Raw genomic sequence first — 11,768 nt, 5'->3', positions numbered from 1 at the left:
TATGAAGAAATATTAATGATTACTGTAATTTTTAGTTTTTCTTATTTTCCCCTCAGTGTTCAAACTTGTTTTTCATATCATGGCAGGACAAACTGACGTGGCATTCCTATGGTTTTGGAAGGTCAAAACCTATAGATTCTGTTTACATATCTAGCATTAAAATAGCTTTTTTTTAGAAAGATTAATGAATAAAAAAGGATTTGGTGCTTTTTTATCACTCAAAACTACTGAGGTATTTGCATTTATAAAGAAATTAATATTTAATAGAAAGGAACATGGATTCCTAATTAAATTTTATAACTCAAATATCATTATTAAAAAAATTACAAAACCTCATGCAAAGTGCAATGGTCTATGAACACATTAAAGCTAAAACAAAGAGCGTTTCAGTAATTTCCTAAAATAGCTCTCTGTTTTTAGATTGAAGACGAAAAAAGATTAATAACTAAAGTTTGTTTCTGACAGAAAAGCCACCGGAAACAACCCGCCTGTTCCCGTTCGCCTCCCCCACCAGCCCCCTCCTCCGGAGCACCGCCGCCGATAGTTTCCGCCGTTCCCCTGGCCACGGTCCTGACGCTAGGCCGTTCGAGGACTGGCACGCCACCGCAAACAAGAGGCACGACGTGCAGAGGATCGCGCAGAGGCGGCCAAGAAACACTGTCGCCGACAAGCTCGCGACGAGCATGAATGCGCCGGTGGCGGCGTCGTTGATGCATGGCGACTTCAGGCGAAAAGGCGCCTGCTTCCTCCGCTCCGCCGGCTCTTCCGTCTCCGAGAGAGAGGACAAGGTCGCCGTTGACACGCGCGAGGAGGAGCAAGAGGAGGAGGAGGAGTAAGTGAACAAGGAGGAAGTGGAGGACGACGAGAAGGACCCCGTTCGGCGCTCATCCTCCTCCTCTGACTTCTTCTCCGACGAAATCGACGGCCGCCACGACGAAGACTGGTTTGCCTTCTTCCTCTGCATCAAGTTCGTCGACAAAACATTAATAAAAACTGACAAAGCTTCAATTTTGATCATGTAAACTGATCAAAAGAGCTTTTTTTTTTTTTGGTGTGTGTGTATTTTGGTGTTCATACCAAATGACTGAAGATCTTGCGAAGAGACCGACGGTGAAGGCGGTTGCGGCCTTCGCCGACCGTCGCCGCCGCCGCCGCCGCCTTGCATTCGGGATCCGAGACGACGAAGCAGGCGAAGAGGCCACTACTGCGACTTCTCTTTTCTCCCATCTCAGCAGAATTGAGCGGCGCTGGACGGCCTTCAGTCTCTGTTTCTCTCGCCCAATGAATCGACCGGCGCCCCTGGAAGCGCTTTATAGAGACGGGCAGAGACAGAGACAGAGACAGAGAGGCGAGGCCGTGAGGGAGTGGCTTGGCCGTTACGTCCCGTTCCGTTCCAAGCCCCTTCTCGTCTCAGTTAACTGCTTCGGTTCCCGCGGATCATCTTCCCCACCCAACAGCCAACAGGCAATTTCTACGACATTTACGTAGGCCCCATTCTGTCTTCACCAAATAGCCAATCGGATGGGCGGTGGGTGCAAAAGAGACGGGTGCCACGGAGCATGCAGTTTCATACGGTTGCAGTGTCGTTGACATTTGACCGAATCGTGGGCAGTTTCGTCCTTGAATGTCGGAAATGGGCTTAGGAATCTTGCTTGACCGAGTCAACCCTCCGCGTTCTCGAAGTCATCGATATGATTAGTAATTAGCAGAAGGGCAATAATTTACATGCTAATTTCATCGTCTCTCTTGTCACCCTTTTCGTCCCTAGATGGAATAAATTCCAAGGATTATTTTTTGTCTAAAAGATTTAGAAAGATGGTGGAGGGAGCATCATCTCCTGTTGACTTGATGAAATAGTCATTTCCGGGAAGTAGACAATGCTTTTCAGTGACAAATACAGGACAAATACACACCTTAATCTACCACAGAAGGACAAATACACACCTACTCGCATCCATTAATATCCATCCTACATCGATACTACAGACAAGAATCTAACATGAAGATTATACATTTCGAGGGTGGCCATGGAGTTTCAGCAATAACTTGTCCTCTCATAGTCTGGTGGTAGGGATGGGCATCTCTCGTTCATGTGAGGATACGGCTCCATGGTGTTGTATCCTGGTAGTTCCATCCGATATCGGCCCTTAATTTGACAATAAGGAAGTTTCACATTGTCGTATCTGTTGCACCACTGCGGCAGACGGCTCGAGTTGCTCTCGAAGAAATTGAGGGTGTAGGCATCTTTGATCTGCATGGCACCGGGAGTTAGTAAAATCGCAGTTACAAACTATGGAAAGTTTTCCAACAAGTTCAGAGGAGAGGACTTACAGTGAACTCAGTAACTTGTATCGAGCTGGCAATTGGGTCGAACAATCCAGCTGCCTTGTACAGTTCGAGAATGAAGGCGATACATGATGTTGATTTTCCGTCAGAGTAGATCCAATCATCTTGTTCAGGAATCGTCAATAACTCATCGAACGAAGTTCCGTTATTTTCTGCTTCAACAATGATTTCAGGCAGATCAAGATCCTGCATGGAGATTTTATATTTGTATTCAGAAAAATCTGTCATCAAACAAGATTTTAAAGACAAATATCCTTTCAAGTATATCATATTGAATCAAATTATTCCCCAATGATGCTCTTCCCAACAATATGCTAGCCAATAATTTTCAAAGACATCTAATTTACAAATTTGAAAGGAAATCTTATCTTAAAAAATATCTCAACACGAAGAAGAAAAACTGATCTAGCATCATAAATAGATGTCATTAGTTCAAGTAGATCCATTGAACAGGAAAATAGCACAAATACATGAAAGGTGAAGTATGCCAACAGGATCCAGACAGCATACCTCAGTTCCAAGTCGCTTGTTCAGGGCTTCATTCCACATATTCGCAGCATAGTCTGGCTGGATTTTATTCCACATGGTCATCACAGAAGCCACCTAGAGGATCAAAACTAGAACTTAACAACTATTTTTGAGGTTAAATGCATAAATAAGACTATTGTGAATTTCAAGGGGAGACTTGTTATGAAGAATTTAGTTGAAAACATAACAGCTTGTGGTCTACACCCAGTGTCAAATAGTGCAAGTAGATTGACTGTCTAGGAGTAAATAGTTAGCTATGAAAGACAAAATTAACCATGAAAATAAAAGAAAGAAAAATAGTTAAAATATGGTTCATAATAGGAGCATAGAATCTGCTGTAGTAGACATGTATTAGTTAGAATCAGTGAAATTTCCAACGGATTAATATATTTAAAAATATGTAAGGAGACTCAAAATTTTGTAGTATGACTAACTCTGCAAACATGAGTACCAGGCAAATAAATGGCACAAAAATAAAAGACTTATAAGCAGAAAACCAATATCAAGTGTGGCAATATATCCTAGAAGAACGGCATATTAGCAAGATATAAGTGAGAAAAAAAATATACCACATAAGAGACAAAAAGGAACAGAAAATAGGCTTCAAAAGGAGACACTAGCAGTGTCATACCACATGTGAATCAAGAGGTGGTGGATAGTTCCCACTTGTAGTATCTATCCAGCTGAATATCATGTTATGATACCCGTAAGGCTTATTTGACATGCTTTTAGCATACTCCCAAGCTGCAGTGTTGTTAAATTTTGCTCTGGTATCTGGATGGAGAGGAAGTAATGCAATGTGTGGATTTGAGTCATCTTTGGTGAGCTCGAATTCCCACCACTCTTCCCATGGTAGAATAACTATTATATCCTCTCCCTACAAAAGAAGAATCAGTCTATGATAAATAAGAATAAAAGAAAGACCAAGTGTAAGAAGAAGGATTACTTTATTGATATAGTATGGTCCAGAAAACACAACTATTAGTTACCTACTCAAATAGTCAGAAGAAAAGCCTGAAACTTTAAGAACATCCTCTCAAGAGGCCAAAAGAAATCACATGGAAAGGAAAATTAGGAGACATTAGGAAATTTTGATTTGTTGCTGATATATAAAAATTGATGGAAGTTTGACTCCTCATAGCCATCTTAATTACATTAATGAAAGGTTTATCTTAAATTGATCTAAATTACATGTTCAGAAGCAGTTCGTGTGTATGCATATTACAGGTGCTTACGGATAGCAACAATTCGTTTCCCAAGATACAACGACGACGTCTCAGAATAGTAGCACATCAAATTCCGAGACCAGCGAACATTTTCGTAGACTTTTTGGACTCCGAATGCACAAGATGAGATAAATGCTCAAAGGATGAGTTGAATCGATGATTCGATGAAATTTCCAGCATCTGGAGGGATCTATTTATACAAAGGAAAGAGGTAGAATACCCTTTGGTGAGTGGTTGTGACCTTTGGGCAAGATCAATCTGGGTCGTTCGATCTGGAGGGTTGTAACCCTTCAGATAGTCCTTTTAATCTCATCCATCAGATCTGGAGGGTTGTAACCCTTCAGATCCCCTTTTGTCATCAGTCGTTGGATCTGGATCCAATGATCCATTCGATCTGACGCTTCAGATCAAGCCTCATCAAACTCTTCGCGATCCATCGCTTCAAATCGCATCACATGCGATCCATTACACCTCTTTGATCAACGGTTGTCATCCGTTCGCCCAGTCAGCAGTCCAGTCATCTCTCCCTGCCCACGTGGATGCCACATAGGCACTGTCACGTCACATATAAGCCTGACACGTCGTCCGAGTGCCACGTAGGCCACTGCCACATCCTCTGGAGCATAAATTTAAGCACCTCAATTATGAAGTGCAAAGTGCACCAATAAAGCGCTCATTGCACGCGTGGCGGGTGGCGGGTCACAGGCTCACAAGTGCGAGCACCTGCTCGCCCTTGAGAAGAGAACACATGAGCTTTTATGTTAACTCTATTAACACAGCAACATTAATAAGGAAGGGAAGTCCATCGAATTTTTCCGATGTGGGACTATTCCCCATACACTTCCTTATATAACATTAATTAACAATTAATGTTGTTCTGTGCTGACTTTGAACAATTAATTTCTCATTCACCCTTAATCGGTTTTGAGCAAATTAATAGTCTAAATCTATCTACGCGAAATGTAGATTTCAATTTTAAAGTCAATTTTGACTTTCATCGATTGATGACACCATGATTTTTTCACAAAATCGTATTGGTCCGTTAAGGCTCCAATATCCAACAGTATATCCACTACCTCAACAACCATTAGGTTTATTATATGTGGCAAAAGGGCAAAGCAAGGTGTCGGCAGGAGATTGGTCTGCGGGACCAAGTGAGAAATAGTACCAGCTACAATGTGGAAGGCCAACTAATTAATTTTAGGATTAACTTGGAATGCGACAGGAGGAAATCATTTGTCTCACTAGGTGTCCACTCTGGGACAGTTGGACACTGATCCTGAGGCTTATAAAAAGAGGTTGGGTGCTAGTGTCATGGGGACTTTGTGCCAAACTACTAATCACTAGAGACAAAAGGGTGATAGACTGGCTGATAACAGGCCACAATTGTGATTGGAATCCTGGGTCTGCATCTCTAGTTGGGGCTACTTGAAAAATTGAATCACCTTGAGATCAACATTGAAATATGAATCAACTTCAAAACAAGCAGTGTGCTGCAGGAGTTGCAGGCACCTTAGACAATTGAGAATAGGCTCGTGGCACTTTGATTGAGCTGGACTTACCTCAGTCGAATCAAGTGACCTTTAGAGAAGCCCTGAATTATCTCGAACGAATATTGCATTCCAACCTCTCACCATCCTTCAGTGAACTTACTTTTGGTCTGCATTCAGCGTAACTAGGGGATATCACATAATCAAGGTGTTACTTGACCACATTGCTAAAACTAAATCCAACAGATACACACATATAACCAGTGCTTTGACACTTGTTGAGAGTTACTAAGGAGCTTGAAGCAAGGTGAATGCATAAGGAATGCACAAGCATGAAGCATCATCAACATTATTATACTTGCACCGACTATATCCAGTTTACATAGCTTGTGTTCCTAATCCACCACCACATAATGAATAGAAAAAATGAAATGTGATTTTTAAAGATAGGGCTATAAATGAGCCAAAAACTTTGTGTTGTTCAAGCTTATTTGATAAGGTAACCGATCCAAGCCAAGTCAATCTTAAAATGAATCAAAATGTTGAAATGGTTGTTCAAGCTTAGCTTAGTTTCTTTTTTACGAGTTTGGTTTGTTTAGATGTTATGGAGCTCTTAATTCAAGTTTATTTGATTATTTGAAACTTTGATATTTTTAAACTTACTTGGTTGGTTAGTGAGCTTGATATTTCAAGCTTGTTTGTTCATTTGAAAGTTTTTTTGTTTATTTACAAGTTTAATAAGAACTTTCCATCGATCAACATGGTTCACAAGATTTGTTCGTGGACATTGCTCATGAATATTGTTCACGAATAGTTCACAATCTCTCATAATCTTTTTTTGTGAACAGTAACGAGCTGAACACATTCAAGTTTGTTTATTTAGTTTAATGAGTTGTTTAATATTTTATATTATATGCATTCTTCAAAGTAAGTTTTGGCTATACATCTAGACATTAGTTGTCTAGAAAGTTTTAACCATTGAATATTGTCATGATGAGAAGATGTGGTAACAACATAATAGTTATTTTGCCCATGTGAATGTTTAACTATTAGTATAATATCCAATGTTTGAAATTTTGAGCCGTATCGCGTGATACAGACAAAATTTTTCGTTCCGTCGATGCACCGGCACCGGCACAGCACCAGCACCAGTGATTCCGGCGGGGAGACACCTTCGAAGGCGTCGCCCAGGCCCCGCGACGCCACCGGAGGCGCCGCCCAAGTCCGGCGACACCACCGAAGGCGCCACCCGGGTCCGACGACACCTCCGCGAGCAGGCCGCGCGCGACCGAGGCGCCGCAGTCGCGACTCGCGATTTTGCTTTTTTTTTGGGTTTTTAACTTAGGATTTAATTGAGATTTTAATAATCAATTCCTAGTTATAATTGGGGATAATTTAAATAGGCTTTATTAAAATCTATAAAAATTATCTTATTATTTTTTAAAAATATTTTATTTTTTATTTTTAAATATTTAGATTAAATTTTTTATGTTAGTTAATATATTTTATATTTTAAAAATACCGAAACTATACCGGCACGGTACAATACGGTACCGAAACTGTATCGTTCCAGTCCGAGGCTGAAATCTCGGCACGGCTCGATATTTTAAACCTTGGTATAATCTTTGACTTTTATACTCTTACAACCTATCTAAGAAAATGAATATTTTGAAATTATTATTGTATCCATAAAGATGTCTATTGGGTACAATATTAGCAGACTTTTTTTTTACCACATCTAATAGATGAATTTTCCTAATAGCTAAGTTAGTATAAAAATCATTTGGATATCTCTCAACAAGTTTTTCTTTTGAATGATTATTGATCATCAAATTTTATAGAAGATGAAGGTATTATTATGCATATACTATTTTGGTTTTCTTGCTTCATGCATCATGCAAATCAAGCAAAAAGTAATGTAGCTTAATTGATAGTCTTATTCTGTATCAAGCATACAATCTTCTACATTCTTTAGTAATATATATATCTAAACGACTTCTCCTCTGCATTTACACACAAAATAACAATGCATCGATTAGTTTGAGATAAAACATCACTATGATACCGAAGATTAATAAAATAGTTTAGAACATGAAATAATAAATAAGATCTAACCTTTTCATTCTCATGGCCTGATTCACCAACCCAAAGTTTTCCTTCAGAATCCTTTAGGCAAACTGCACTATGCCCAGCATATGACCCACTGACCCACTTTTCTAAAGTCTCAAATCCACCCCAACGTCCACGAATTTTTGATATAACCAAAAAGTCTCCTGAGTGAATGTCATTAACGTTGATAGTTGAAATCCACGGTTGAGGTCGCTGCTCAAATTTAGCCCCCATATGCTTCTCAAGAAAAGCAAGATTTGAACTTTCACCCCATCCAGTATTTGTAAATAGAGGAAAGACGTCCCACAATGCCTGAAGAGTTCCAATCATTCCAGATTCCATAAGAAAAATTGACACTCCATGATTTTTCACCTGGTTTACAACATAGCGCCATAAACAACTTAGTGGAATAGAAGTAACAAATTATGATAATAAAATGCATCTTTTGTTACAATGTTACAAACTGATGAAGCAACTTACATATTCATATTCAGCTTCTCCATCCCACTCTTGAAAATCAAGAGTATGTTCACGAGACAAAAGGTAGTAATCCCATGTCACACGATATGGAGTAGCAAAGACATAAAGATCCATGCAAGTCCAACTATGGGCATTGCTTGTCTGCACAACCAAAAAAAGGCAAAAGTCATTGATAACAAAATAATATATTTTCACGCAAAGAAAGAAAAAGGATTAAGTAAAAACTAGATGAGAAACGACAATGCAAAGACTATAAGGGAACAAAAAGAAAGGTGAAAATAAGAAACTATTGCCATGTGTATCCCCTTCCCTCTTGATACCAAACAACTAAATGCCAACATAACAATAATTACATGGCAGGAAGATTCCAAAAAGTGAAATTAGGACTCTAACAGGTTGCAAGTCCTTGTAATTGAACTAAACAGCTTTCGGATTGGTGAACTTTAAATTGAAAACATAACGATTATGATTCACTCAACAACACGAATCCACATTGAGAGAAGTTGCCAATTAGCTTAGCAGGTATATCTCTTGGAAATAGTTGCCAAGGTTTTGCATCCATACAACGCTTCACCATTCAGGTGGGGTTTATCCTTTTGTTTCTCTTCAGAAAAGAAAAAAAAACAAGTGCCACTTTGAGTACTAGTAGATCTGGTAGGCTGCAATATGCATTGAACCACCAACAGAAATCCTAATCTAAGCAGAAAATGGAGATCTTTTTTTTTCAAGCAACTAACTCCGTAGCAATATACAAGCTTTTGGATAGTTCTACCTGTGAATTGGAAGATATTTTTGTTTTAAGCTTCACCATCCGGCTGCTTAGTAGGAATAAAAATAGATTTCCAGTAAGGTAAGCCTCAGTAATGAGAAAACCACAAGTTTCTTCACCTAAAGACGCTTTGTACGGTCTCAAACTCTAAACTAGAGAACCACTTATCGTAAACCTGCACCTTTAACCAATTTCAGAAATTTCTAATGCACAAGTAGAGATATATCCGGCTCCTATGTCTAAGGATCCACAATGGCCTAAATAACTCTCGTCTTCCACCAAGATAGAAGTTATTCCCTGATCAAATGGGAGTTTTTTTTCGTCATAGTACGGCAGGCACTTATTCAAGAAGAACTACATCCTAATTTGCTAACCATTTTCCCACACCTCAATTTACTAACTTCTCTAGCACAATTACAATGAAACTTAAACCACACGCTACCAAGAACCCCAAATTTCAAGTCAACCCCATAATTGTTCCGCCATTAATTAATTATGAAGGATAATACGCGAAAGGATCATCCGAATCAAAATTGCGAACCTTGATATGGATCGTACCGCCTCCGAATTGGGACTTGCTCTTGTTGTGGAACTCCATCCACGCGGTGCTCTTGTAAAAGCAAGCACCTTTCCATTGCAGGTCGGCCTCAGGAGAGGATGCGGAGCCGACGAAGGTGGGGAGCAGGTCGACGGCGCTACGGAGGGAGCGGAGGAGGGGCCACGCCACCCGCCGGGGAAGGAGGGGGAGCAGGTCCATGGCACGCAGCGGGGCCTTCCAGGAACCCTCATCGTCCCCACCCCAAGGCAAAGAGGAGGAGGAGAAGAAGAGGAGAGGGAAGGCAATTAGGATGAGGAAGAGAGGGAGAGAGAGGTGCTTGAGAGCAGGCCTTGGCTTCATGGCGATGGAGCTGGAGAAGAGGAACGGAGCAAGAGAACAGAAGACGAGCCGTGGCAAAGAAGGCAACGAAAGACAGCGAGAACGAAAAGGTGCTAACCCCCCAAAAATAGGAGACAGGGCGGTACATTTTCTAGGCGCATCACGAACAGCAGTTTCCGAAAACGGCCTAAATAAAATATCTCTAAAAAAATATTAATTAATTTTGATATTATCAAAAATAAAGTATTTATGTCTTTATTTTAAATCTTATTAATTTAAATATTTTTTTATAATTCAGATATTCAAATTTTACTATCCGAGAAATGCTACGTTGCGCAATGAGCAATCCACGATCTGTGCGTGACATCCGCGATCCACCGCTGTTGCCGCCGCTCTTGCCGCGCCATCCGGCCACCGTCGACCGCCGCCTCAGGCGCGATCGACACGCCGCTCGCCGACGCTCCGTCTGACGTCGGATTCCGATCGAAAAGTGGTCGGAATTTGATCGGAAACAGACTGGAAATGCCACGTCGGTCCGTTCTCTGCTAGTCTCTGATCGCGATTTGATCGAAATCTAGTCCGATCATCATCGACAGTGGTCCGCCCAGTGGGGGACGGCTATTTCCGACCAAATTCGTCAGATTCCGATCACTATCCGGTCGGAATCCGACGCCGGTCGAAGTGCCGACGAGTGGCGCGTTGATCACGATCGAGATGGCGACCGACGGTGGTCGGATAGCGTGGCGAGGGCGGTGGCAGTGACAGCGGCGGTGGGTCAACAAGTCGCGCACGGATTTCTCGCACAGAATACCAATCTCGTTACTATCTATATAATCTTGGAGTCTGGAGACGATATCTACTCTGCGGTACAATATATATATTTTAGAAAAATAATAATTCCAACTATATATTTATCTATTATATATATGATAAATATAATATATTCACTCAGGCACTTCCGGTATGCTTTGCAGCTCTGGCCTCCAATGCCCGGCGTGATCTTCGTGCTCACGGCGGGCCTCCCTCCACGACTCACTCGCCAGGTCCGCCAGCATTCGCCGGAACGCCACCCGCTCGCCGTTGACCTGATGCAGCAGCACCTCTAGCCGCTTCTTGCTTACTTTGATCTTGATCTTGGTCGTCGTAGTCCTCTTCCTCCTGTTCTCTTCTTCCACCTCCTCCTCCGACCTATTTAGTAAACGGATCCTGCCTCCTCTCTGCCTCTCGCGGCGCCAGCTTGGGCTTTGGGACTCCCACTCGTCCTCTTCGTCCACCCACGTCGCCGGCCTCTCCAAGTCGATGCAGTTCCCCATCGAAGCTCTGCTTCTTCTCGATCAGCAAATCTTGCTGTCAATTAGAATGCGTGTGACAGAAGGAATGAGAAGGGAGATGACTACGGATGACAAGGTCTCAATTTATAAAGGTGAACTGGCTGGCGATGAGGCATATGCACGCGAGCACGTGACGATCACGTTCTTGCGTTCGTGGAAGTCGCGGATGAGCCAGGCCAACACAGCCGGCGGCGTGGCCTGGCGGTGGTGGAGTGGAGGGGGCGGTTGGCCGGCTGGTCACTTGCTTCGGGGCCACTGCTGGTGGTGGGCGGCGGGGCCCGGCGGAGCCGGCATGGTGTGAACCGGCGATCGCGTGGAATCTTTGGTTGAATGACTTGTAAAACCATATTTGTAATGCGAAGTCAATGTGTTATTTTTATTTTATTTTACTTTTTTTTTACTGAGATTTACCGTGTCGAATCATCTTTGCTTTTGACGAGTAATCTACGAATGTTCAGAAAAACTATTCCTAGAAAAAAAATCCTGATTAATTGTTTATAAATCGATCTACCTTCCTTTCTTTTCAAAACAAGCAGTTATCTTCAATATTGAAGAATTAATGAGAGAAACTTCCCTTTAACGCAATCAAATACAGACTGTAGCTTCTCAATT

At 41.6% G+C, this 11,768-nt stretch overlaps 2 protein-coding genes across 2 annotated transcripts; both read right to left on the bottom strand.

Annotated features, from left to right (window-relative positions):
• Positions 1 to 295: 295 nt before the first annotated feature.
• On the bottom strand, positions 296 to 1,257 carry LOC141842637 (uncharacterized). Its single transcript, XM_074730684.1, has 2 exons — positions 1,078 to 1,257; positions 296 to 958 (listed from the first exon to the last, which is right to left on the bottom strand). The coding sequence occupies exons 1-2, from the start codon at positions 1,225 to 1,227 to the stop codon at positions 446 to 448; spliced, it is 663 nt and encodes a 220-aa protein (XP_074586785.1). The 5' UTR covers positions 1,228 to 1,257; the 3' UTR covers positions 296 to 445.
• A 559-nt stretch (positions 1,258 to 1,816) lies between these two features.
• LOC141842996 (uncharacterized) lies at positions 1,817 to 9,846 on the bottom strand. The gene is made up of 7 exons (XM_074731008.1): positions 9,490 to 9,846; positions 8,180 to 8,320; positions 7,706 to 8,071; positions 3,506 to 3,751; positions 2,857 to 2,949; positions 2,332 to 2,532; positions 1,817 to 2,251 (listed from the first exon to the last, which is right to left on the bottom strand). Exons 1-7 carry the CDS (start codon positions 9,844 to 9,846, stop codon positions 2,036 to 2,038), a joined length of 1,620 nt encoding a protein of 539 aa, XP_074587109.1. The 3' UTR covers positions 1,817 to 2,035.
• Between the last annotated feature and the right edge of the window lie 1,922 nt (positions 9,847 to 11,768).

The sequence above is a fragment of the Curcuma longa genome, chromosome 12 (genome assembly GCF_044706935.1).
Source record: "Curcuma longa cultivar G26 ecotype Majalengka, Jawa Barat chromosome 12, ITB_CL_G26_1.1, whole genome shotgun sequence".
Classification (NCBI taxonomy): Eukaryota; Viridiplantae; Streptophyta; class Magnoliopsida; order Zingiberales; family Zingiberaceae; genus Curcuma; species Curcuma longa.
The sequence above is the reverse complement of the archived record's forward strand: the minus strand, read 5'-3'. Positions and strand labels throughout refer to the sequence as shown.

Coding starts and splice junctions, on each gene's coding strand:
- LOC141842637 (XM_074730684.1), bottom strand. CDS start 1,227: ATGGGAGAAAAGAGAAGTCGCAGTAGTGGCCTCTTCGCCTGCTTCGTC. Junction 959..1,077: donor GCAAGATCTTCAGTCATTTG/GTATGAACACCA, acceptor AACTTGATGCAG/AGGAAGAAGGCAAACCAGTC.
- LOC141842996 (XM_074731008.1), bottom strand. CDS start 9,846: ATGAAGCCAAGGCCTGCTCTCAAGCACCTCTCTCTCCCTCTCTTCCTC. Junction 3,752..7,705: donor CAGGCCATGAGAATGAAAAG/GTTAGATCTTAT, acceptor CTTCTTTTGTAG/GGAGAGGATATAATAGTTAT. Junction 2,252..2,331: donor TACAAGTTACTGAGTTCACT/GTAAGTCCTCTC, acceptor GGTGCCATGCAG/ATCAAAGATGCCTACACCCT.